At 45.3% G+C, this 27,571-nt stretch overlaps 1 protein-coding gene and 1 long non-coding RNA gene across 2 annotated transcripts in view; one reads left to right on the forward strand and one right to left on the reverse strand.

The window, feature by feature from the left end:
- Positions 1–6,266: 6,266 nt before the first annotated feature.
- The window catches only part of LOC134895667 (uncharacterized), a 47,118-nt gene continuing 25,813 nt past the window's right edge, over positions 6,267–27,571 (forward strand). Inside the window, exon 1 of the long non-coding RNA XR_010171932.1 lies at positions 6,267–6,750. This is a non-coding gene — a long non-coding RNA (uncharacterized LOC134895667). The remainder of the gene's footprint in view (positions 6,751–27,571) is intronic.
- LOC134932092 (proprotein convertase subtilisin/kexin type 5-like) overlaps positions 11,101–27,571 on the reverse strand; it is a 28,649-nt gene continuing 12,178 nt past the window's right edge. The window contains exons 2-4 of the mRNA XM_063926159.1: positions 23,340–23,440; positions 21,045–21,228; positions 11,101–12,114 (exon numbers count right to left, since the gene is read on the reverse strand). Coding sequence (XP_063782229.1) covers positions 11,699–12,114; positions 21,045–21,228; positions 23,340–23,440 — 701 coding nt within the window. The 3' untranslated portion in view covers positions 11,101–11,698. The remainder of the gene's footprint in view (positions 12,115–21,044; positions 21,229–23,339; positions 23,441–27,571) is intronic.

Below are 27,571 nucleotides of genomic sequence, written 5' to 3' on the forward strand. Positions count from 1 at the left end.
GGAGACCCCAGGACTGCGTGGCTGGCATATGGGGGCAGGTAAGAGGGTCCCATCTTAAAAGAACCCACATTTAAATCACGTCTGCTGCATATTCTGGGAGACGGACTGCAGCACTGGCGTGGACTTTGTCTCTAGGCAGGGATTCCACTAGACAAGTTGTTTCCAACCTTAATTAGTGTGTGAGCTACTCGAGAAAAATTATACCTCCTGAGGAGCTATGAAAGTTTTTGAAACAAAATGCTGTATTTAATGCTTTCTGGCACTCTCTAAGTGTTAAGACTGGACTCGTGGGCAGTGGCGTAGCTAGAAATTTTGCACCCTCCTGCCAAAAAAGTTTCTGGCGCCCCTCCCATTGCTATATTAAAAATAAAGAATTAGCCAAAAAATAGGATTTTAATTACCTACCGGTAAATCCTTTTCTCGTAGTCCATAGAGGATACTGGGGTCCATTTAGTACCATGGGATATAGACGGGTCCACTAGGAGCCATGGGCATTTTAAGAATTTGATAGTGTGGGCTGGCTCCTCCCTCTATGCCCCTCCTACCAAACTCAGTCTAGAAAACTGTGCCCGAGGAGACTGACATACTTTGAGAGAAGGATAGATAAGGATAGTGGTGCGATTCTGAACCAGCACACACAACAAGAGGAAAGCCAACCAAACCAAACTTGAAACAGCAACGGCTGAACCAACATTACTTAACCAAGTAACATTGCAGGAAGAACGAATAACTGGGCAGGCGCCCAGTATCCTCTATGGACTACGAGAAAAGGATCTACCGGCAGGTAATTAAAATCCTATTTTCTCTTACGTCCTAGAGGATACTGGGGTCCATTTAGTACCATGGGGATGTACCGAGTGCTGAGGTTCCTGCAGAACTGAGTGACCAAACTGAAGGTCCTCAGAGGCCAAAGTATGAAACTTGTAGAACTTAGCAAACGTTTTCGAACCTGACCAAGTAGCTGCTCGGCAGATCTGTAAAGCCGAGACACCCCTGTCCACCGCCCAGGAAGAACCCACCGACCTAGTAGAGTGGGCATGAACAGATTTTGGACATGGCAAACTTGCCGTGGAATAAGCATGCTGGATAGTAAGTCTGATCCAGCATGCAATAGTCTGCTTTGAAGCAGGACACCCAATCTTATTGGGATCATAAAGAACAAACAGCGAGTCTGTCTTTCTGTGACAAGCTGTTCTTTTCACATACACCTTCAAAGCCCTCATGACATCCAAAGACTTTGACGTAGCAGAGGTGTTGGTGACAACCGGGACCACAATAGGTTGGCTGATGTGAAATGCAGACACCACCTTAGGAAGAAATTGCTGACGAGTTCTGAGTTCAGCTGTGTCCTCATGGAAAATCAAATAGGGGCTCTTGTGAGACAAAGCCCCCAGCTCCAACACATGTCTTCCTGAAGCCAAGGCCAACAGTGTGACGGTCTTCCACGCAAGATATTTTACATCCACCTCCAGTAACGGCTCAAACCAGTCCAACTGGAGGAAATGCAGCAAAATATTGAGATCCCAAGGTGAACGTCTGGTCCTCAGGGAGAGATCTGGACTTTTATGGAGCCCAGACGTAGACCCACATCCACTCCTGCTTGTAGAAAAAGCAGGAAACGTCCTAGATGGAATTTCACCGCAGAAAATTTTCTCCTCTCACACCAAGAGACGTATTTCTTCCAAATAGGATGATAATACTTAGACGTTACTCCCTTCCTGGCTTGGATCATAGTCAGGATATCCTTGTTAGGTATCCCTCTCCTGGCTAGAATCAGCCGTTCAACCTCCATGCCGACAAATGTAGCCGAGGTAAGTGCTGATAGACGAACGGGCAGAAGATCCTCGCAAAGAGGTAGAGGCCACAGATCTTCGAGGAGCATCTCCAGAAGGTCCGCATATCAGGCCCTTCTTGAATTCCAGGCCCTTTAGAATTCTTGGGATCAGAGGAAGTGGAGGAAACACGTACACCATCTAATAGACCCATGGAGTCGCCAGGGCATCTACCGCCACCACCTGTGGGTCTCTCAACCTGGAACAATACCGCTTGAGCTTCTTGTTGAGACGAGAGGCCATCATGTCGATCTGTGGATATCCCCATCGACTTGTCAAGCACCTTGGGTAAAGGCCCCACTACCCCGGGTGCAGGTCCTGTCTGCTGAGTAAGTCTTCTTCCCAGTTGTCTACTCCCGGAATGAAGACCACTGACAACGCCACAGCGTTTCTCTCTGCCCAGAGGAGAATTCTTGACACCTCTGACATTGCTGCTCTGCTTTTAGTTCCACCCTGTTGGTTTATGTACGTTACTGAGGTCACATTGTCCGACTGGACCTGAATGACCAATCTTGAAGAAGATGTGAGGCCTGCAGAAGGGCGTTGTATACGGCCCTGAGTTCCAGAATGTTGATTGGAAGGACGACTTCCTTACTGGATCATCTTTCTTGAAACTGCACCCCTTGAGTGACTGCTCCCCAACCTCTGAGGCTTGCGTCCGTGGTTAGCAGAATCCAGTTCTGAATTCCGAACTTTCGACCCTCGATGAGGTGAGATGTCTGTAGCCACCACAGAAGGAAGATCCTGGCTTTTGGCGACAGACGGATCCTCTGGTGCATGTGAAGATGCGATCCGGACCATTTAACTAACAGATCGAGCTGGAAGGGTCTTGCATTAAACCTTCTGTATTGAAGAGCCCCGTAAGAGGCCACCATTTTCCCCAGAAGGTGAATGCATAGATGCACCGATATCTGGGTTGGCTTCAGGACATCCCAAACCATCGACTGGATTACTAATGCTTACACCTTCTGCAACTCCATATCCAGGAACATTCCCAGGAATGGGAGCCTCCGCGTTGGCTCTAGGTGAGATTTTAGAAGGTTCAGAATCCACCCATGATCCTGGAGAAGTTTGGTTGAGAGAGCAATGCTGTCCAGCAACCTTTCCTTGGACGGTGCTTTTGTCAGGAGATCGTCCAGGTACGGAATTATGTTCACTCCCTGTTTGTGGAGTTAGAAACATCATTTCTGCCATCACCTTCGTGAACACCCTCGGTGCCGTGGAGAGGCCAAATGGTAGGGCCTGGAACTGGTAGTGACAGTCCTGCAGTGCAAACCGTCGATTAGCCTGATGAGGCGGCCAGATCGGAAATGTGAAGGTACGCATCCTTGAAATCCAGAGACGCTAGGAATTCCCCCTCCTCCAGACCTGAGATCACCTCTCTCAGAGACTCCATCTTGAATTTGAACACTCATAAGTATGAGTTCAACGACTTGAGGTTCAAAATTGGTCTTACCGAACCATCTGGTTTCGGTACTACAAACAATTTGGAATAGTACCCCTTGTTTAGCTGATGAGGTGGAACTGGAACAATGACGTGAGTCTGTACCAGTTTTTGGATGGCATGTTGTAAAATTATACTTGCCGCTTGTGAAACTGGCAAGCTTGATTTGAAGAATCTGAGAGGTGGGAGCTCTTGGAACTCCTGTCTGTAGCCCTGGGAAAGAATATTTATGACCCAGGGATCCTGGCACGAATTTGACCAGATTTGACTGAAGAATTGTAGGCGAGCTCCCACCTGACAGCCTTCCAGGCATTGCGGTCCACCGTCATGCTGAAGTCTTTGAGGAAGCAGATCCCGAGCTCTGCTCCTGAGCACCTGCTGTTCCTGGTTTGCGTGGTTTACCTCTTGCGGCGCTGGAGGATGTAGAAGCACCTTTGGATTTGCCCTTGAACTTGGCCGTCCAAAAGGACTGTAACCTAGTAGCTGAATAAGTCTTCTTGGTTGGGGGGGCTGCGGAAGGAAGATACGTATACTTACCCGCAGTAGCTGTGGAGATCCATTTGTCTAATTCATCTCCAAACAAGGCCTCTCATGTGAATGGTAGGCCTTCCACGCCTTTCCTGGAATCCGCGTCAGCAGTCCACCGGTGTAGCCACAAGCCCCTGCGTGCCAACACTGCCATAGCAGTGGTGCATGCTTTAAGCACGCCTGTTTCCTTTATGGCTTCCCATCATAAAGTTCACAGAGTCCTGTATATGCTGCAGGAGTAAGACAATATCCCCCCTAGGCAAGGAATCTAACCCCTCAATTAGGTTACCTGACCATTTTGCAATGGCTTTTGTGATCCACGCACATGCAATAGTGGGTCTCTGGGCCACCCTAGCAGCTGTGTACAATGATTTGAGTGTAGTCTCAATTTTACGATCAGCCGTGTCTTTCAGGGAGGCTGCACCAGGAACAGGCAATACGATTTCATGTGACAGCCTAGAGACTGATGCATCCATTATCGGTGGATTTTCCCATTTTTTCCTATCCTCTAGAGGAAAAGGAAAAGATGAGAGCAACCTTTTAGGGATCTGAAACTTCTCATCAAGATTAACCCATGTTTCTTCAAACAGGGTATTCCATTCTTTTGACGCAGGAAAAGTGTCTGAGAACTTATTTTTACATTAAAATAAGATTCCTCACACTCCTCTGGCACCTTATCAGGAATATGCAGAACAACTCTGATAGCCTCTATAAGAGCCTCTGTTCCCTGTGACAGAGTTGCATCCCCCCCTCTGAGTCCACCTCCCCCCCCCCCCCTCTCCATGTCTGACCTGTCAGCATCAGAGTCAGACTGCAGGATATGGGCCAGAGATCGGTTTTGCAGGCAAATGGAAGGGGACTGAGATGCTGTCCTGGGGACTGAGTCTCTGTTCTGTTCATAAACTCATCCACAGTTTGTTTTAAGTATTGCGTCTCTTTCTCATTGCAGGACAATTTTGTAGAAAGAGTTGAGATCATTCCCTTAAGAGAATTAACCCATTCCAGTTCAGCCCCGCTAGTCTGTGGACCCTGAGTACCCTGTAGTCAGCCCCCTGGTGAAGAGGAACACTCTGCGGTACAAGACACACACTCTTTGCCTGACATACTGTAATGTGACAGCACACAAACACAGGGGAAAGTTTAAGCACAATTAACCCACAAAGAGCCCTTCAGGGAGACACAGAGATGTTTGGAGCCAGCCCTCACCGCGCCCTTACCGCTAATGCCAAGCTTAGCCAGGTCGCAGACTAAGTACCCTGATAGGGGACTTAGTACACTAATAATCGCTTTCCCCCTGCTATGACCGCCTGGTACCGCTGAGGTAATTTGGAGTCACACTGGAGGAGCTGCGCGTCTCTGTCCTGTCAGCGTCTGTGTCCACAGCAGGGGGAAAATGGCGCTGGTGAGCTGCTAGATGCTCTCATAGTGAAGCCCTGACCCTTCATTGGCGCATGGTCTTCCCGCTTTTCTTATACCGGCTGAGGTAATTTTGTGCTTAAAGTGGAGAGAACTGTTTTAAGGCTGTTGTGCCAGTATAGGTACTGTGTACAGTGTACTGGGATGCAGTTGTGCACTGTGTCCGAAGACTCATTCCGCCCCCGTTTAGAAGCCGTGCATCTCCGTACCCTCATGCCGCCATAATGGCTGGCGCCCCGTTAGCTGGGACTCAGTACTCACCACTCTTCATTCTTCTGGCTCTGTTAGGGGTGGCGGCGTGCTGCGGGACTGTAAGCTCGCCGTGGTGGAGCTTGCGAATAGGTTCCTCAGGAGCTCAGTGTCCTGTCAGCAGGGAACGGGACCATTAACTCTCCAAGAGATTGGGCCCCCCTAAGTCCCACGAAGCAGGCAGGCTGGTGCCATCCAGCCCTGCCTGAGAATAACAAACATATAAAATAAATGTAGAAAACTCTTCAGGAGCTTCCTTCAGCGTGACCGGCTCCTCCGGGCACATTTTCTAAACTGAGTCTGATAGGAGGGGCATAGAGGGAGGAGCCAGCCCACACTATCAAATTCTTAAAGTGCCCATGGCTCCTAGTGGACCCGTCTATACCCCATGGTACTAAATGGATCCCAGTATCCTCTAGGACGTAAGAGAAAGTGGGTGTAGCAACACTGCAAGGGGCGTGGTATTGCACAAAATGACTACCTTATACCCCAGTTTTCCAACCTGCATGCCCATTGGCCACCACAGGAAAAAAATATCCTGATTCATGCCCCTTACATTATTTGTAATTTTTCCTCCTTATAGTAATGCTCCTTACACATTATGCCACACCGTAACACCCGGGACACATTATACCATACACAGTAATGCCACTTACACAATATGCCACACACCGTAATCCCTGCTTCCTACTTCCCACCCCCCAGTGCTTGCTCCCTACACACACCCTCCCTGTGGACTCTGCTCACTACACATGCCCCACCCTGCTGTCCCTGCTTTCTACACCTCCTCTCCCCCATCCCCCCCAGGTACTTGCTCTCAACTGCTTATACACACCCATGACAGTCCATGCTCCCTACAAGCTGTGATACCTCCTCCACGGCCTGCCCGGCCACACAGCAGGCACACGCTTCTCACACCAACCATCTACTATGGCCTGCTTTGTCTCTCAGGACACCAAGGATACAAGCTGTGTGGTTCCAGATACCCAGCCTCTGGCAGCAATGACTTGTCTCTGGGTTTTTGTGGCATTAGTCTGAGGTTTTTGTGGCATTAGTCTGGGTTTTTGTGGCATTAGCCTGAGCATTAGGTTTTTGTGGCATTAGTCTGGGTTTTTGTGGCATTAGCCTGAGCATGGAGGTGGTGTTGTAGGGAAGAGGTGACAAGTATTCTGGGAAGCCTGAAAGCTTAACTGTGTGGTGCCCGGACTCTCATCTAGCACCTACAACCCCAATGTGCTCCATGTGGACCATATGAACCTCGAAGAAAGAGACTTAACAAAAGTAAGTCTATCATAACTCTCGTTATTTTATCCATAGAACATGTGTATTTTTCTATTTGCCTCTCTCTACAAATAACGGCATATGAGATGCAAGTGACATCTGTCCTAGTAGTATAAAAGTCTCATAAGTGATAACACTACATTAATACAATGTTGGCTCCCATTGTTAGTGATTTCTCACAGTTATTATACTATACAGAATGTTTCTTAAGAGGCCAAAATAAAATAGATATGATTTGTTCTGTTTTGGTATTTAATGCGTTATTTACCTGATAAAACGTGGGGTGGGAGAGGGAGGCTATTGTGGAATAAACAACTGTAAAGATATTTTTTTCTGTGCCTAGGTCTAGTGCATAAGTTCTCAAACTCGGTCCTCAGTACCCCACACGGTGCATGTTTTCAGGGCCCCCAGCAGATACACAGGTACTGTATATTAATTATTCACTGACTCGTTTTAAAAGGTCCACGGGTGGATCTCATTCTCTCACTTGTAATTCTGTGAGGAGACCTGGAAAACATGCACTGTGTGGGGTCCTGAGGACCGAGTTTGAGAACCTATGGTCTAGTGTGTAGGACAGATGCTCCCAAATACATGTGTTAGCATGATGTGTGAATACATTTTATTTATGTTTGGACATCGACTGACAGGGAAGATAATGCTATTCAACCTTTACTACAACATAGCTAACATACGTAACATGTTACACACCATCTACTGAATTTTTGCTTCTGATGGAAATACAGCGTTCTAAAATCCCAGTCTGTCAGGTGCTCTAAGTAAATCTAGCAAGCACTAAAACAAAAGTGAGTAACATGTTTTTCACCCTGAGGCCTGTCTCACACACCCCAGTTTTGACCGGACTGCAAAAGTTGTCCTTTTTTTTGGTGGCTGGCAGTGCCTTTCACACACAACTGCTTTGAGGCGTGTTTAATGCTGTGCGCATGAGCAGCAGCAGCGGCACGAAAAACCTGGTGTGAATGAAAGAGGCCATTCACACACACACTCCACTGCCTTCAGTGACGGCACGGCCACGGCCCGGCAGCCATCCTATTCAGTGGATATTTCTGGCTGCAACACGGCGACCGGGCCGTGTCCATGCCGTGTGAAAGGACCCGATGGGCTTATGTATTTATTACAATCCCGGCACAGCAAAAAGCCGTCAGGGAGTTTGCCGTGCCGGTTAGTGTTAAAGGGGCCTAAGGCAGGAAATGATTCTGGAGGGGATTGCTTTGAAATGCATGTAAACTGAACATAAAAGAACATTTCATGTGTAATTACATATTAAATATAACAACTATTGTCTTTCAGTGAACATGAAAGGAAGCAAAGGCAAGTACAAATCATTTTCATTTAATCTTTTTTTTTTGGGGGGGGACATCATAATAACACAGGGCAAATGTGGAACAAAGGTACAGTATATATTTTTAAACACATTTGAAACTAAAATATCGCTGTAAAGACTGTCCAACGTATTGGGATTGTTTTAAAAGAAACAATTACATTTATCAGTTAAGCACAATACAGTGCTAAGCAGATCCACTCAGAGAAGTAGCCCAGTAGTAGTGTTGGTGACCCCACTTTGGACACATTCTCACAATAACATATTCTATTAATTTAGGGTCTAGAAAATGTAAGATTATCCACATACAGTACATTTGTATATTAAGTCCAGAAAAGATAAGGGTACATACAGAGGCGGATTGGCCATAGGGTTTACAGGGAAGACTCCCGGTGGGCCGACGCACCCGTGGGGCCTGTTTTGTTTGAGGACATGTGGTCCTTTTTATAGACATAATGAATAAGATGCAAAATAATTTGCATATATAAAAATGACTTTGCCACTTAGCCTGGGATTGCAGATGATCTAGTGTATGCTCTGTCTGCCTGCTTGGCTGACATATAAGATTGAGTGAATAGTGATTGGGATATGGTTGGTGTAATAAGCAAGAAAATATATCTTTCTAAAGAATTATATAGTTTCCTAAATTCTAAAGGTGTATCATATAATGTGCTCAGAATATTTAATTTTATTTATTTTTAACTTCCCCTCTTGATGCTGGACATCCCCACTATCTGGAAAGTCTTGGGGGGAGGGTGCTGCTGCCATGGCCCATGGCTAGACCTTACACCTCTGGTGCTGCCCATGTGGGGCCACTAGTACACATTTTTCCAGGGCCGCTTTTTGTTCCCAATCCGCCCCTGGGTACATACAACTGATTCTAGAGCTGTAGCAATGTTGTCCTGTGCTGCTTTCACTGAATCCCCAGAGTGCTGGTTCATAGAACACTATGAGGACTCTGTTGTCAGTAATGACTTCAAATTATGAACCAACTTAAAAATAGATTATGCCTCTGGCATTTGACTTTAAGTAATGTCAATTCAGTCTTCTGTGATCTGCTGATCACTATTCTGAGATCCCTTTACCTTCTGCTTAATACATGTCAATACATAAGGGCACCTGTATGGCTACTTACAGTTATGTACCCTTTTTTCTAAATCTATTCTTTAACATTTAAAGAAATAAAAATCTGATCATATTCACAGTACAATTTGTCTATTCACAAATAATTTATTCAACTGGAATATCCAACACAAAAAAAAATGAATTCTCATATACAGCGGTTATGTCTTGCTGCAGGCTGTAGTGTTCCCTTTGTGAAGTGTACTGCATGGTATACACGTAGAGCCACCTGCTCTGCAACATGGCAACTAGAAAGTCAGACAGATATGTGTACAAAAGAGAAAAATCACCAAAACATGGATTGTTTAAATGCTCAGCTCACTGACTAATACTGAGATAAGTGCCATCTTAGTAAGTGTACAGGTACTGTGGATTGATCTGTCTCAACTCCCTAACAAATTTAAACTATTGATCTATTACAGGTGAAAAAAATAATAATATCAAATGCCTATATAAATGCAGAAACCAGTGTAGTTTTTGATATACAGCAAATGTGGGAACTTTTTGCATGTTCATTTTTGCTGTTTTTGACAACTGTATATGTGCAGTAACTTTATACTCAGTACATTTAAATATTTCTTATGGTTCAGTTTCTGCCTTATAGTTTACAGGCTGCGTTTGAAACAATGGGGGTCATTCCGAGTTGTTCGCTCGCAAGCGGATTTTAGCAGATTTGCTCATGCTAAGCCGCCGCCTACTGGGAGTGAATCTTAGCATCTTAAAATTGCGAACGATGTATTCGCAATATTGCGATTACACACCTCGTAGCAGTTTCTGAGTAGCTTCAGACTTACTCGGCATCTGCGATCAGTTCAGTGCTTGTCGTTCCTGGTTTGACGTCACAAACACACCCAGCGTTCGCCCAGACACTCCTCCGTTTCTCCGGCCACTCCTGCGTTTTTTCCGGAAACGGTAGCGTTTTTTCCCACACGCCCATAAAACGGCATTTCCTGTCAATCACATTACGATCGCCAGAACGATGAAAAAGCCGTGAGTAAAAATCCTAACTGCATAGCAAATTTACTTGGCGCAGTCGCAGTGCGGACATTGCGCATGCGCATTAAGCGCATTAAGCGGAAAATCGCTGCGATGCGAAGATTTTTACCGAGCGAACAACTCGGAATGACCCCCAATGACAGAAGCTGTTTGGTACTTTATCGCTCACAATTTTATCTCTCTCCAAGCTTTGATAAATACCCCCCCCTCCTCCCCACCTTAAAGACATAATTCTAAGCCTATATCTAGGTAAACATTATATACAGTGTTTTAGGGCATCAACAAAACATTATATACAGTGTTTTAGGGCATCAACAATTCTAATTATAACACCAAACATTTCTCTGAGGTTAGTTAGTTATTTGCAAGTATTTCCCAGTATCAGTGAGCAGGGGCAGAACAAAGCATCTCATTGCCCCACAGAAAAGAGCAGAGAAGAACCCTCTTCTTAGTGTGATGTGGAGGTCCCCAAGTGATCAGGGGGTCTCCTGAAGGGAGTTTTGGGGGTGGGGGGCTCCAGCATTCTGGAATTCCTCATCTCTGCGCTCAATAGTAGCAGTGCCACCACTGTCAGCGAGGATTAGGAGACAGAGGGTCTGATTCAGAGATGGACAAAAGTTCAATGCTGCATGCAAGCAGCATTGAATTTTCACCCAATCTCTAGGAGGGGCATGCAGAAGAAGTCTAAGGAGAAGAGATGCCTCCTGCATGTACCCGTGATAGAGACATCGCAAGCTGGGATCTAACATAACCACCTCAGCTTGCGCAGCTGGCCAGTGGAAGCGGGGGCTGTGAGGCCAGGAAGTCTGCGTGTTGACACACAGACCCTTGGCTCTTAGGCAGCCTTCCCTACCCACCCCTCAACACCACTGCCTGTCAATCAGGCATCGGCAGTGGGGAACTCCAGGCGTCATCACAATGCCCATCCTACATATGTGCAGAACAAGCCTTGCACAGGCACAGATTCCAAATAATCAGGAATCTGCATAGTTTACAGAATCTGCGACAACCTCTGTATCAGGTCCAAAGTAAGTAAGCTTGGATAAAACTGTTGGTATTAAGGTGGGGTTAAAAAAGTGATGACAGAGTATTGTATTTTACTCTCCCAAAGATTGGGGCTTATTTTACTATATATAGTATATACTGTGCATAATGACCTATCGTACAAGTGTAAATTGGCCAAGCTTGTATTTTGTATCACATTAATCTCTGTTTATCAATTAGTTTTTTCAACAGTATGTTGTTTTGTTACTTTGCTTTAGAATAGAGTCAATATGGTAATATTTTAGATATGAATTGCCTGGGAGATTCAATGATCATCAATGATTAGAATAAAGATCATCCATGGATAAAACATTAGTGCTAAAACACAGTTTACGCAAACTGGCACCATAAGGACCTACATTACTATAAGTTTATTTGTGCTATTGGTTGAAAAGGGTTGTGCATCCTGGATTGCTAAATGACTAATAATGTACATTTTTCAATTAATTATCTAAAGGAATAACTTTCATCATCATACTCTAAATCCTCTTCATCGTCGTCTTCTAGAAGGCCATATTTAAATTTCCGATATACTGTTCCATCCTGACCCATATAAACAATATCTTCATCATCATCATCATCTTCTTCCTCCTCATCGCGATCATGGTACTCAATCACATGATCTCGCTGGAAGCTGGAAGTACTTTCTCTATTACTTTTGAAAGACTGGAATGACTTTGTTTGGTCTGGCAATTTCTCATATCCGGCTTTGGTAACAGATACAGCCTTTGTGCGGGCTCTTCGCCAGAAAAATATGATCGCCCCTGCGCTTAGCACCAGCAAAATGGATGTGGCTACAAACAAAGCAGTCTTTTTGTGTCCATCGTTTTCTGCAAGGAGCCCTGTTATTAAGGTGCATGCCTCTAAATGAACAAATGCAAGGGACATGGATTAGTCAATGAATAACGATAGATCCTATTTATTTTCTTTATTTTTTCAGTTAAACATATATTTAGTTCTTAGTCAAATGTACATATAATACCTTCCTTTTGACTAAGCACTGGCTTCTGAACTGAGCTTTTCAAATAATTATTTTTATTATTTTCCTCTGTTACCAATACTGGTATTTGGGCCTAATTCAGACCTGATTGCAGCAGCAAATTCATTCTCTGATGGGCAAAACCGTTTGCACTGCAGGTGGGACAGATATAACATGTGCATGGAGAGTTATATTTGGGTGGGTTATATTGTTTCTGTGCAGGGTAAATACTGGCTGCTTTATTTTTACACTGCAATTTAGATTTCAGTTTGAACACACCCCACCCAAATCTAACTCTCTCTGCACATGTCATATCTGCCTCCAGTGTCGGACTGGGGAATGAAGGACCCACCGGGGGAATGCTGTTGTAGGGGCCTATGCTTAAGGGTTTGGCCAGCCACCACAGAGGTTTGGCTAACCATTACAGAGTACATGTTCTGTTCCCCTTGGTAAATATATAATAAACCATGTTCTTATGAAGTATAATGTAACATATGTATAATGCATAATTCATGTGCACTAGGATAGAGACTGGAACCTGATCCCTAGAGGAGGAGGAGGAGGGCCCACAGGTAGTGGGGCCAACCGGAGGTTTCCACTGTTCCCCTGTGGGCCAGTCCGACTCTGTCTGCCTCCCTTCCCTTCCTGCACTGCACATGGTTTTGCCCATTAGAGAACAAGTTTGCTGCTGCAATCAGGTCTGAATTAGGCCCTTTGTCAGTTCCATTGCTGTGCACCTCTACTTGCTCAGATGTCTTTATTTCCATCAAAATATATAGGGTTGCAGAGCAAGATGGTAGTGGTTGCAGACAAGGGGTGTGGTATGGTATGCCGGCGGTCGGGCTCCCGGCGACCAGCATACCGGCGCTGGGAGCCCGACCGCCGGCTTACCAACAGTGTGGCGAGCGCAAATGAGCCCCTTGCGGGCAAGGTGGCGTGCTACGCGCGCCACGCTATTTTATTCTCCCTCCAGGGGGGTCGTGGACCCTCACGAGGGAGAATAAGTGTCGGTATGCCGGCTGTCGGGATTCCGGCACCGGTATACTATGTGCCGGGATCCCGACAGCCGGCATACTGAAGACCACCCGCAGACAAGCAGGGACGTCTTAACAGCAGTGTAGGCCCCTGGGCACAGCAATGCACTGGGCCCCCTACCCATCCTCCAGTGGTAGGGGTGGTGGGTGCTATTAGCGGCGGCTTTGATGTCCCACAGGCGGTATGGGGTGTTCTATCTTCCGCTGAGCATGTAGGACCTGGAACAGTCATTTCTGCTAATTACTACTTTACTGCACAGATGGGGCTAAACTGTAGAAGGGGGCATTGGGCTGAATGAAGAAGCCCTGGTACATGACTTCCAGCGTGGTAGGGGGTGCTTAATATGTAGGGGAGGGTGGATAGTGGAGTGGGCTTAATATTCATCATTTTCTGGTGGGAGGTCAGCTTGCTTGACTGCAGATATCTCTAGTTCCTGAAAATATATTTCTTAGCTTTGACTGGAATAAAAAATTAGAGAGTCCCACCTTTCAGGAGGTGCTGGGGACACCTTTCAGGAGGATTTGGGGACTTGGGGATCAGAGTTCAGGAGCCAGAGCAATTCACTGAGCAGGGACCAGCTGCTTGAAGGTTGATATCTTTGGTTCTGGGCATAGTAGAGACAAGCTGCCAGTGTCCATCAAAAGGGGAGAGTCCCAGCTTTTGGATTATACCCTCAGAAAAACTCTAAGTCAGACAGAACATGAGAACATGCTCAGATGGGGACCACTGCTTTGACGTTGGATATCTCCGGTTCCCCAGGTCCGATTTTCAAAAATCTGGTACCCATGGAAAGAGGGGACCCTCAGCTATCAGCCTATGACCCTTATACCCCTGGGGCCCTTGGGCAAGAGCCCATTGAGCCCATACGAAAAGACGCCCCTGCAGACAAGGCCATGCAGGTGAGCATTTGACTTAACTTAAAGTAAGTGCACATTAATCCTGTGCCAACCCATAGTAAGAGCACACTGATCATGTGACTTACTTAACCTACAATAAGTGCACACTGATCACGTGACTTAACCTGCAATAAGTGCACACTGATCACGTGACTTTACAACGTTTTACGGAAATATTGGTGTTCACATCCATTTCTGGTTAATTTTGTTTCTCTTACGTCCTAGAGGATGCTGGGGACTCCAAAAGGACCATGGGGTAAAGACGGATCCGCAGGAGCTTGGGCACACTATAAAGACTTAAACTGGGTGTGAACTGTCTCCTCCCTCTATGCCCCTCCTCCAGACCTCAGTTAGACGTTGTGCCCAGGAGTGACTGGATGCACACTAGGGGAGCTCTACAGAGTTTCTCTAGAAAGACTTTTGTTAGGTTTTTTATTTTCAGGGAGACCTGCTAGCTACAGGCTCCCTGCATCGTGGGACTGAGGGGAGAGAAGTCAGACCTACTTCTGCTTAGTTAAGGGCTCTGCTTCTTAGGCTACTGTACACCATTAGCTCCAGAGGGTTCGATCACTTAGTTCGCCTAGCTGCTTGTTCCCGGAGCCGCGCCGTTACCCCCCTCACAGAAGCCGGGTTAGAAGAAAAGAAGACTTCAGTGACGGCAGAAGACTTCAGTACCGGAGGTAACACGCAGCGGTCGCGCTGCCCTCCATGCTCCCACACACCAATGGCACTGGGGGGGGGGGGCGCCCTGGGCAGCAAGTTACTGTAAGTTGTTGAAGCTGGCATATGTACATATTAGGTGCCTGGGCACCATTTCCGATACCCCCGCCAGATGCTGCGGCGGCCGCGCTGCGCGCCATTGCGCCCACGCGCCGATGGTTGTTGCAGGGGTGCGGGGCGCTGGGGGGGGGGAGCGCCCTGGGCAGCATGTTACTGAGGGCAGGCATACTCGGGGCCCCGATACCCTGTACGATACCCCCGCCAATTAGCAGCGGTAGCGCTGCGCGCCATTGATCCAGTACATGCCAGCGGCTGGTTGGGTGCAGGGCGCTGGGGGGGGGTGCCCTGGACAGCAATTTAGATGTGTTTGGTGAATGTATATAGTGCCTAGACACTATATACAGTCCTCTGCCTGCATATTATACTTTTTTATAATAGGGATGAAGCGCGCCTCACAGCAGTGTTCAGCGCCATTTTTCTGTCTGTCCCCGCCAAAATGGTGATACAGTCCAAACGAGGGGGGGCACAGAGTTTTTAGTGGTATATTTAAGGATATCTATAACACTATTTGGTTGGAGATGGCCATATAAGCATTGTTGTGCATATTTCTGTGTGAGTTCCCTGTCAGTATACCCACTGTAGTACACATGTGTCTACATGCGTGAGGGCTCTGTCACAATCTGTTCTGGGGTCACTGTCGAAATCGCCGACGCCTGTTGGTACTGGATATAGTCAACCGGTCGGTAGTTGTATGCTTGCCATAAGTACACACTGTATGGGAGACACAGTAGTACGTGGGTGACCCTGTCGGCACCAACTATTATTACGGGGTGTAAATTAACATGCTGTAACTGCCTGAGGCCTGTATATATGTATATTATATGTATGGTTTGGTTCCGTGAGCCTGTAACTCGAACACGGACATGGTAGTGTATGTGGGGAAGTGCTATTGATATTATTTATATATATATATACTCCCCTCGGACCCCTCAGGGGCGCAATAATGTTATTTTTGCCTAGGTTACTACTTCCTGCTGTCGACGAATACTAGGTTTTCTGTCGACCATAACGTTCCTGGTAGATCCACAAGTGGGGTGTATTAGTACATGATTATACATTACTGTCACTAGGGACCTTTTGGGTCCGGACAATTGACTTATGTATATATGTTTTTATATATATATATATATATATTTATATATTGGGTATTACATTATGTATATTCATGAATGCTGAAGTAATAGTATTCTTTTTCATGTGCTGGTTGCTCTGTAGATTAAGCTCTACGTCGACAGTGACGAGTTGGTCTTCAGTCCTCTCAAGGAGTACGAAGGTTTATTCTTTCCCCGACGAGGTGAGAATACTGTGGAAGTCAACTCCTGGTCGACACGGGGCCCTGTCAGAAAGGATCGTATACAGGAAGCTAAGTGATATTTTATTCCTATACGTTGACCCTGTTTACATTTCATGCACATGCGGGAGTGTTTATATTCGGAAAGCCGTCCGATATAATTTACCTAAAGTGTGTGAGGTTGGTTTCCCCTGTTGGTTCTTCTTATACCATTACGGCGGCTGCTGTGGGAATACAGGAGGGTGGCCGGGGAAATGCTGAGGCTGTCTCCGGGAGATACTGGAGTTTTTCCCTGGGACGGTGTATCACTGTTGGGTGATACCTCGGCTCAGTCAATCCCGGGGCATGCTGCTGGTGATTCTAACTTCCTGAGTTAGTCTCCTTCACAAGGGTTGGTGATGCATTCTTTGGTGGGATGTAGTCGTTTTCACCAGTTCGATTCCGTTCTTTTTCCTTTTCTGTACTGACAGTGGAGGGTGTAAAAGGTAAGGTTTCTGCAACCTTGTTCGGTTCGCAGAACGGGATGTCGTCTGTTTCTACCACATCCATTACAGGTTGCGGGGTCTACCTGGCTGGAGGCCACCTTGGTGTGACCTCGTCTACTACATATCAGTCAGTCCGGGAATAGACTAGGAACTGTGAGTTACTTATAGAATCCTAGGGGGACTTTCTGGTGTGACAGATGGTTCCCCTCACTGATTTTTCTATTAGATCTTGCTGTTCCCCTATGGAAGGGGAGGTGGTACGCGACACCATACCAGAGGTGCGTAAGGTTCAGGGCATTGTCCTGATGTCCCTGATATATAAAAAAAAAAAGACAAGGATTTCTCCTTACGATGTTGGACTACAGGATGGAACCTCTCCGACGAGGGAGCTCCACCACGTCATGATAGTAAGGGGTTCAAGGCGTTTTTCTCCGCATTCAGGTTACCTGGATGGGTACCCAGGAATGTCTTGGCCATTTCACCGGAGTGATGGCAGTAGGATGGTATTTTTTCCATAGTAAGAGCCATCGTTATTCTGTAGGGGGGCACTCTCCTGATTAAGGCAAGGTCAAGCCACAAGTGATGCAAATTGACGTTTTCGCTCTGACTGTTCTTCGACACAGGGGTAGCCTGTTATTCCCAACGGCGCAGACGTTGGGGTAGGTATCAGAGTGGTTACGGAAAGGTTGAGGTTCTGTGTGTTCCTGTGGATGGAAGTCTGAGGATCCGGAGTCGGATCAGATTTGGAGAGAGGCTTTTTTCGGTGAGCTGGTCAAATGTCAGAGTGGTTTTCACGAGACCAGTTAGGAAGATGGCCCGGGTCTCCCCTACACATGCGCCGGAATATAATCCTAATAGTCAGGATATCGCTCCTGTGGTGTTTGCTCTGTACTCACCTCCTAGAGGGACGAAGGTTCGGAAACCAGGATGAGATCCTGGTGTCCATGCATGCAGATCTCCGAGACTGGGGAGCAGTCCTTGCAAGGGAAGTATTTCCAGAGTAAAAGGTCAAGCTGAGAAGCTTGTCTGCATTAAGCCTTCTTGAGTTAAGAGAGATTTTCAATGAACATATGCTTCGTGACCTGCCCGTGTTAATTCTGTCGGGCGGCTTGACAGCAGTGGTGTATGTAAGCTGATAGGGCGGAACGAGGAGAAAAGCGACGATGGCAGAAGCCAAAAAGTTTTCCGCTGGGTGGAAAGACTGGTAAACGCTATATTAGTAGTTTTCGTTCAGGAGGTGAACGACAGTGAAATAGATTCCTCTGCAGACGTGATCTCCATCCGGGAGAAATATGGTCGTCATCGAGAAGTTTTCCCTGAAGTGACAGGTCTTTGAGGAGTGCCTCAGTTGGACATGTTGGCGTCTCGCCCCAAAGAGAGTTTTCAGGGATATTGTTCCGGGTCAAGGGACAGTCAAGCTATAGCAGTGGACGTCCTCGGGACACCTTGGGTATTTCAGTCAGTCTATGTGTCCCCCCTGTTTTCACTTTTTCGGACGGTGATAATCATAAAAAGAACAAAGGTTCAGACGATCTTCTTTGTTCTGGTCTAACCAAGGAGGGCTTGGTATCCAGTTCTTCAAGATTTACTCGTAGAAGATCCATGACCTTTCTTCTACGTGAGGAACTGTTACAGAATGATCCGGGCGTGTACCAAGACTTACCGCGGATGCGGTTGACGGCGTGGTGGTTGAACGCCATATCCTGGCCAGAAAGTGTATTCCCAGGTGAAGTCTTTCCCACACTTCTTCAGGCTAGAAAAGAAGTAACGGCAAGGTCTTACCACCGTGTTTGGAGAAAATAGGTGTCTTGGTGTGAATCCAAAATGGATACTACGGAAGACTTTCCCCTGGGTCGTTCTTCTCCATTATTTTTTGTAAAGCAGGTGTGGGTGCAGGCTTAAAGTTAGGCTCCTTTTAAGTGCAAAGTTTTGGCCTTATAAATTTTCTTTCCAGAAGGAATTGGCAACCTTTACGGAAGTTCGGACCTTCGTGAAAGGAGTACTGCACATCCAACCTCCATTTGTGCCCCCGTTGGCACCGTGGGACCTGGACGTGGTGTTGCGTTTTCATGTGTCACACTGTTTGGAACAAAGGTTGGGTTGAAATTTCTCTCTTTGAAAGTGGTCATGCTATTAGCTTTGGCGTCCGCAAGGCGGATATCGGGGGTAGCAGCTTTGTCTCACAAGAGTCCTGTTTGATCTTCCAGGTGGATAGAGAGGAATTGAGAACTTGGTTAATAGTTCTGCCAAGAGTGGTTACTGGGTTTCGCAGAAATCAGCCTGTTTTGATCCCGGTGGTTACTTAGGCATTAGCTGAGTCAAAGTATCTCGATGTAGTCAGGGCTTTGAATATTTAAGTCACCATTTTGGGCTCAGGACGCCTGCGTCTATGCAGTCTGTTACACGTTGGATCTGCGATACGATTCGGCGTGCTCGTTCCATGGCTGGATTGCCGTTACAGAAGTCGGTGGAGACCCATTCTACTAGAAGGTGGGCTCATCTTGGGCGGCTGCCCGAGGGGTCTCGGCACTTCAGCTTTGCCGAGCAGCTACGTGGTCGGGGTCAAACACTTTGCTAGGTTTACAAGTTTGCTACCCTGGCTGCGGAGGACCTCGTGTTTGCTCAATCGGTGCTGCAGAGTCGTACGCACTCTCCCACCCGGTCTGGAGCTTTGGTATAGACCCCATGGTCCTTTTGGAGTCCCCAGCATCCTCTAGGACGTAAGAGAAAATAGGATTTTAATACCTACCGGTAAATCCTTTTCTCCTAGTCCGTAGAGGATGCTGGGCGCCCGTCCCAGTGCGTACTGTCTCTGCAGCAATTGGTTATGGTTACACTCTTGGGGGTGTTTCTTTTCTGTCGGCTGTTGCTGGCGTTGTGCATGCCAGGGCGTGCGGTGTATTATTATTGGTTGTGTTGACACACAGGTTGTGTTACATATTCTCTCAGCATATGGCTGTATGTTTTTCATACCGTGGGCTGGTATTCTGTTGAAGGCCATGTCTTGCGGTATGTTCGTGGTGTGAGCTGGTATAACACTCACTGTGTTAAATTCTAAATTCTTTCCTCGAAATGTCCGTCTCTCCTGGGCACAGTTTTCTAACTGAGGTCTGGAGGAGGGGCATAGAGGGAGGAGCCAGTTCACACCCAGTTTAAGTCTTTATAGTGTGCCCAAGCTCCTGCGGATCCGTCTATACCCCATGGTCCTTTTGGAGTCCCCAGCATCCTCTACGGACTAGGAGAAAAGGATTTACCGGTAGGTATTAAAATCCTATTTCTGTAAAAAATTGATTGTATAAGTGATGTCACAGTTTAATACTTTATTATTAAAAGTATGAAATAGTTAATAGCTAGCTTTGATTGCTACATACAGAGTTAAAGGGTGTGGATCATTAGATCGACAGTGTCTAGGTCGACAATGTTTAGGTCGACCACTATAGGTCGACAGTCACTAGGTCGACAGGGTCAGAAGGTCGACATGTTCTAGGTCGACAGGTCAAAAGGTCGACATGAGTTTTTTATGATTTTTTGGTGTAGTTTTCTTTGTAGAGTGACCGGGAACCCCAATTAGTGCACCGTGTCCCCTCACAAGGCTCGCTTCGCTTGCCATGCTTCGGGCAAGGTGCCTCGCTCCGCTACCGCTTCGCTCGGCACAGATTACCATTCCAATTGTAGTCCACGTGGATCGTTAAGTATGAAAAAGTAAAAATTTTTTTTTTTTAAAAACAACTCATGTCGACCTTCTGACCCTGTCGACCTAGTGACTGACGACCTATAGTGGTCGACCTAAACATTGTCAACCTAGACACTGTCGATCTTCAGACCGGATCCCAGAGTTACAGACGTGTCCTCATATACTAATCATTAATGCAGTGCAAGACGCCCGGCATGATTGAGACGCTCCGAGTGGTGTAGTGTACCCTCTTTTTCTTTAAATTTTGTATCTTATTCGTACTGCAGATGTAGTGAAACGCCACTCAAAGAGCAAATTTACGTAGTCGCAGATGAAGCATAATGGAGCTTGGCATGAGAAAAAGCCACAGCCGATTGGCATGGTGCACCAAGAGGGTCTATGTGGTGTGACCAAAGCCACAGTGTATGGGGGCACATCTGTATTGATTTTTGAGACTTGAGTAATAAAATAGTATTTACAAAGCTGTATAGCTTATATTTAAAAAATAAAAACCTAGAATGTCAAGCAAATATTTTTTTTTTTTTGGTACGGAATAGTCCATTGAATTATAGAATATGTTAATTTGTTTTTGGTTTTTGTTTGTGTGTTTTGTTTTGTCTTTTTAATATAAAGTGTTCCACATAATGGTCTCACCGAGTGATCTAGTACAGTCACAGCATTCCCCAGAGTCCTCTGGTTTGGCACTGCAGCAATGCACACATCTACCTTCATCCAAATAAAGCGAAAAGTTTGGTTGACACGCAGTACAATTCAGAGGCCCGGGTCCCTTACACTCTGCACAGCTATCATGGCATTTTTCACATTTTGCATCTGGATTCTTAAAAAGCAGAAATAAAAAGAATTACTAAACCTTAAATACATGGATCGAACAAAAAAGATATCTACTAATGTTGTTAAATATTTATTGAGATTTCCTACCTCTGCTGAAAGCCGGTCACACACTTAGCGCTCTGATTCTTGTCTGATCAGTCTTGCACATCGTACACATGTAACACATATGTGTAATTACCCCTGGTGAAACCCATTCTTTTGCATGTGTTTGGCAAATGCATATCTCAGTCCTGTATTCTCCACCTTTGAAATATTGCTAGCAGTGCCGCAACATTTTAGCTCTGTGTACAAGAAACAGCAGCTCCCTCCCCCCTCATATTTAAAATAGGCCCAGTGCGCACCGTAGGCTTGTGCCCAAAATATAGGGGCGTGGCTTCACAAGGAAGGAGCATGGTCACAAAATAATAACAATTCATATTATGCTGCACAGTAGTCTCCATTATTCAAATTACACTGCACAGTAGCACCACTTACACACATTACACTAGGTAGAGCTCCTTTTACACATTATGCCAGGTAGAGCCCCTGTCACACATTACTCCAGGTAGAGCCCCTATCACACATTACACCAGGTAGAGTCCCCCTTTTATATATTAGGGCAGGCAGAGTCCCCCTTTTACACGTTACGGCAGGCAAAGTCCCCCTTTTACACATTACAGCAGGTAGAGTACTTATACACATTACGCCAGGTAGAGCACTTGTACACTTTACGCCAGGTGGAGCCCCATATACACATTACGCTAGGTAAAGCCAGAAACCTCCCCTCTGTGAGACTGACTAAGGGCACTGAGGGCACTAAACTGCAGTGCTGCACCTGCTGCTGGGGTGGACTGTTAAATCTGCCTGCCTGCCTCCTCTGCTTCCAGGCTCTCCCTCCCACTGGAACACAATGCCGCGGCTCCTCACAGGGCACTGTGTGTGTGCTAGGGGCAGGCTGGGAGAGACGTCTTGACATCTCTCCCGAGTCTTAGAACAGAGGGAGGGAGTAGAGCTTGCAGTGGGTGGCTGCAGCACTGCCTGGCTGCAACTGTTAACAGTGAGAGAAGGAGCCAGATGCTCCTCTCCGCAGGCACCGCTGCAGCTAGCTGGCAGGCGGACAAATAGTGTGGTGTGGCGGGTGCTGATGAAAGTTTTTCTGCTCCACAGCTCGTTGTGCTGTGGGCAAAGCACCATCCACCCACACCTAGTTATGGCCCTGATTGCTAGGGCTACACCTCTCCCTTGCCCAAGAAGCAAACATCATCTTCTTCCTTGACTAATGTATTCTCCCATTAATCTGATATTCCCCTCACACATCTTAATCAATCCATCCTAAAAGGCAGTAGCAAGACCGACCTTCCTCTCAATAAAAAATGATGGTATACAGGCAATTAGGGGCAGGTTGTTAGAACTTTTTCAGTAACTGAAAACCCAAATCAGGTTTGACTGAGCAGACTGGCATTAATAGAGCAACCCCACCACAACCACCACCCACCAAAAAAAAACCCATAGCTTTTGAACCTGTTGATGGAATAATGCTGCTGATAATCATTGACTTGTACTTTCACTACAGGGTGATTAGAAGCTGCAAATGCTTTGAAACTATTAATGGGGGGGGGGGGGGGGGTGTTGGACTGCTTGCCCTAATTCTACACAGAATGACAGGTGCTACCATGCTGAGACTCTTGGTCCACACTGGAAAAAGAGAAAATGCAAGTGCACGCACAAGCTACTGTAAGTATTCTAAGTACTAAACACTGCTAATCAGAATAATTATAATAAACTCTGCAATATAAGATAGAGTAAAATTGAGGTGCTTAACATCATCTTGTCCAAAAATATAAGCCCACCAAATGCGACAATGTGACCTCATCTGCTGGGTCCCTAACATTCCTAAGGTTCAAGTCCAGAGCACAGGACTTAGTTCTTCGAGTATGCACCTGCATTTTCTCTTTTTTTATGTAAAACTATTAAAGTTCAAACTTGGAGTGCAACATAATACAGTGTACAATTATCGATAGTTGGATTTTTTTAGTTTCTGATAAATAAAACTGTCAGTAAGTTTTCTCATCTTTGGCAACCTGTCATAAATTTGAATTCTGTCTCATTAAATATTACCTGTGAACGTTTAAACTCTCCAGGAAAACACACCGATTGACATATGGATCCTGACAGCTTGTAACTTGATACACAGGATAAACAGAAAACAGCTCCCGAACCTAATGTAAAAATACACAGATTTTAATAAGTCTCTACAAATTTCTAACAGTCCAGTCATAAATTCAAGGCAAAGAATGTAAATGTTTTTTTGACCTAAACAAAATTATTATTTTTATTTACTTGGACAAAAGTTTAATGATCACTTTTCGCAAAACTATATCAAAAAGTCTTCTGGCCAATGGCTGATTAAGTCACCCCTAACCAAAATAACCCTGGAAGCCATAATAAAAATGAAAACTTATGGGGGCACAAAGAATGACATCTAATAAAGCTGCATTGGCACAGTATATAGAGAGTGTAGGCTTTCAGCACTAATATTTGCCCAAGGCCTCTTGGATGTCAAGTTACACCACTGTCTGTACTGTACAATATAACTAAAGAACATAAACAAATACTATACAGATATATTGCAATAGGAGCAATCACACCACCACGTAAATATAAAACAATTAAATGGATATTGCAGTAGTGGTTGGGTAACTATTATCTTCCAACTAGAGTTTATTCAATGCCATAACTTGAGAGGAACATGGCACCGCACTGCACGCACTCAGCGCGCACAGAGTAGTTTAGCTCTAGTCTACCCGTGGCCCACAGCACTCCTACTCATCGCGTTGGCACGGGTACTGTGGGGGCATATCTGGCACTGTGGGAGCATTTGTATCTGGCACTGGGGGCATATATGACACTCTGGGGACATGTGTATCTGGCACTGGGGGCATATCTGGCACTGTGGGGACATGTGTATCTGGCACGGGGGCATATATGTATCTGGCACTGTGGGCATATATGTATCTGGCACTGTGGAGGCATATATATATATATATATGTATCTGGTACTGTGGGGACATATATATATATATATATATATATATATATATATATATATATATATATATATATATACAGTGGGGATTGAAAGTTTGGGCACCCCAGGTAAAAATTTATTTTAATGTGCAAAAAGAAGCCAAGGAAAGATGGAAAAATCTCCAAAAGGCATCAAATTACAGATTAGACATTCTTATAACATGTAAAAAAAAGTTTGATTTTATTTCCATCATTTACACTTTCAAAAGAACAGAAAACAAAAAATGGCGTCTGCAAAAATTTGGGCACCCTGCAGAGTTAATACCTTGTACTGCCCCCTTTGGCAAGTATCACAGCTTGTAAACGCTTTTTGTAGCCAGCCAAGAGTCTTTCAATTCTTGTTTGAGGTATCTTCGCCCATTCTTCCTTACAAAAGTCTTCCAGTTCTATGAGATTCCTGGGCTGTCTGTGACGCACTGCTCTTTTAAGGTCTATCCATAGATTTTCAATTATGTTGAGGTCAGGAGATTGTGAAGGCCATGGCAAAACCTTCAGTTTACGCCTCTTGATGTAATCCACTCTGGATTTTGAGGTGTGTTTAGGATCATTATCCATTTGTAGAAGCCAGCCTCTCTTTAACTTCAGCTTTTTCACAGATGGCATCAAGTTAGCGTCCAAAATTTGCTGGAACCTTATTGAATCCATTTTTCCTTCTACTCGTGAAATGTTCCCTGTGCCACTGGCTGAAATACAACCCCAAAGCATGATTGATCCACCTCCATGCTTAACAGTTGGACAGAGGTTCTTTTCATTAAATTCTGTGCCCTTCCTTCTCCAAACGTACCTTTGCTCATTCCAGCCAAAAAGTTCGATTTTAACCTCATCGGTCCACAGAACTTTATTCCAAAATGCATCAGGCTTGTCTCTATGTTCATTTGCACACTTCAAACGCTGATTTTTGTGGTGAGGACATAGAAGAGGTTTTCTTCTGATGACTCTTCCATGAAGACCATATTTGTACAAGTATCTCTTTATAGTGGAATAGTGTACCACAACTCCAGTGTCTGCCAGATCTTCCTGGAGGGATCATGCAGTCAAACGTGGATTTTGACTTGCTTTTCTCACAATCCTGCGAGCTGTTCTGTCTGATATTTTTCTTGGTCTTCCAGATCTTGCTTTAACTTCCACTGTTCCTGATGACTGCCATTTCTTAATTACATTCCGAACAGAGGATATGGGCATCTGATAACGCTTTGCTATCTTCTTATAGCCTTCTCCTGCTTTGTGAGCATCAACTATTCTCAGTTTCAGTGTTCTACACAACTGCTTAGAGGAACCCATGGTGCTGATTGTTGGAGCAAGGTCAGATGAGTCTGGGCTTTTAAAACCTTTGAAATTGACATCACCTGGTCTTTCCAGACGATGATTGAGAACAATCCATGACACTGCCAGGTCTCAGCTGTCCAAAGGGGGCAGTACAAGGTATTAACCAGTGGCACAGGGAACATTTCACGAGTAGAAGGAAAAATGGATTCAATAAGATTCCAGCAAATTTTGGACGCTAACTTGATGCCATCTGTGAAAAAGCTGAAGTTAAAGAGAGGCTGGCTTCTACAAATGGATAATGATCCTAAACACACCTCAAAATCCACGGTGGATTACATCAAGAGGCGTAAACTGAAGGTTTTGCCATGGCCTTCACAATCTCCTGACCTCAACATAATTGAAAATCTATGGATAGACCTTAAAAGAGCAGTGCGTCACAGACAGCCCAGGAATCTCAAAGAACTGGAAGACTTTTGTAAGGAAGAATGGGCGAAGATACCTCAAACAAGAATTGAAAGACTCTTGGCTGGCTACAAAAAGTGTTTACAAGCTGTGATACTTAAAATGTTTCTTTGTTTTCGCTGTGGTGCGCTCCCTGGGTTAAAGTGGATATTCTTACTTATCGATTAGTCTATAGGGTCATATATGTTTCAACGGTGCTTGGAGATAGACGGGTCAATAAATCACAGTCTCCGCTTTTCCACACGACACCTCACCAGTTCCCCAATATAGGGATTTTTATCAGTCAATATATGGGGTTATATAAGTTCATCAGCATTAGGAGATGGACGAACTCACAAATCTTAGATTCCTCTTCTCCACGGGACACTTCACCAATTCCACCAACATAGGGGTCCCAAAAAATATAAGGAGAAGGTTCGCATATGGTGAAGTACAGTAATTTTATTCGACAGATGTGCAAATATGCTAAAACTTAAGTGCAAATATGCTACAGATGGTATGGTTATCCAATGTGCAAATAGGCAAAATATAACTCATAAAGTTAGCAGCATATGAATAATAGCAGCATATGAATAATGAAGAAATGAAAAAAATCCACCACAAATTATGTGGACCTGCGTACCAGATTGTGTGGGGTGTCAGATAGCCCACCCAGAAGCGCATGGAAGGTTACTTCCCGGGATTTGCAGCAACCAAAATAACCACTGCGGATTCTCGGCTGGTTCTTGTGACACACCTTGAGGAAGGCTCACTTATAGGAGCTGAAACGCGTTGGTGATTGATTGGAGGGACCTTCCATGACCAGAGGGGAACAAGAACCAGCCGAGAATCCGCAGTGGTTATTTTGGTTGCTGCAAATCCCGGGAAGTAACCTTCCATGCGCTTCTGGGTGGGCTATCTGACACCCCACACAATCTGGTACGCAGGTCCACATAATTTGTGGTGGATTTTTTTCATTTCTTCATTATTCATATGCTGCTATTATTCATATGCTGCTAACTTTATGAGTTATATTTTGCCTATTTGCACATTGGATAACCATACCATCTGTAGCATATTTGCACTTAAGTTTTAGCATATTTGCACATCTGTCGAATAAAAGTACTGTACTTCACCATATGCGAACCTTCTCCTTATATTTTTTGGGACCCCTATGTTGGTGGAATTGGTGAAGTGTCCCGTGGAGAAGAGGAATCTAAGATTTGTGAGTTCGTCCATCTCCTAATGCTGATGAACTTATATAACCCCATATATTGACTGATAAAAATCCCTATATTGGGGAACTGGTGAGGTGTCGAGTGGAAAAGCGGAGACTGTGATTTATTGACCCGTCTATCTCCAAGCACCGTTGAAACATATATGACCCTATAGACTAATCGATAAGTAAGAATATCCACTTTAACCCAGGGAGCGCACCACAGCGAAAACAAAGAAACATTTTAAGCTACTCAAGGGACTGAGGTGACCGTCCTGTCTGTTAGGTTGCTGCACCTTTGTATTGAAGCGCCATCTGTACATTTGTTTTTTATACAAAC

Source organism: Pseudophryne corroboree, chromosome 1, assembly GCF_028390025.1.
Source record: "Pseudophryne corroboree isolate aPseCor3 chromosome 1, aPseCor3.hap2, whole genome shotgun sequence".
NCBI lineage: Eukaryota > Metazoa > Chordata > Amphibia > Anura > Myobatrachidae > Pseudophryne > Pseudophryne corroboree.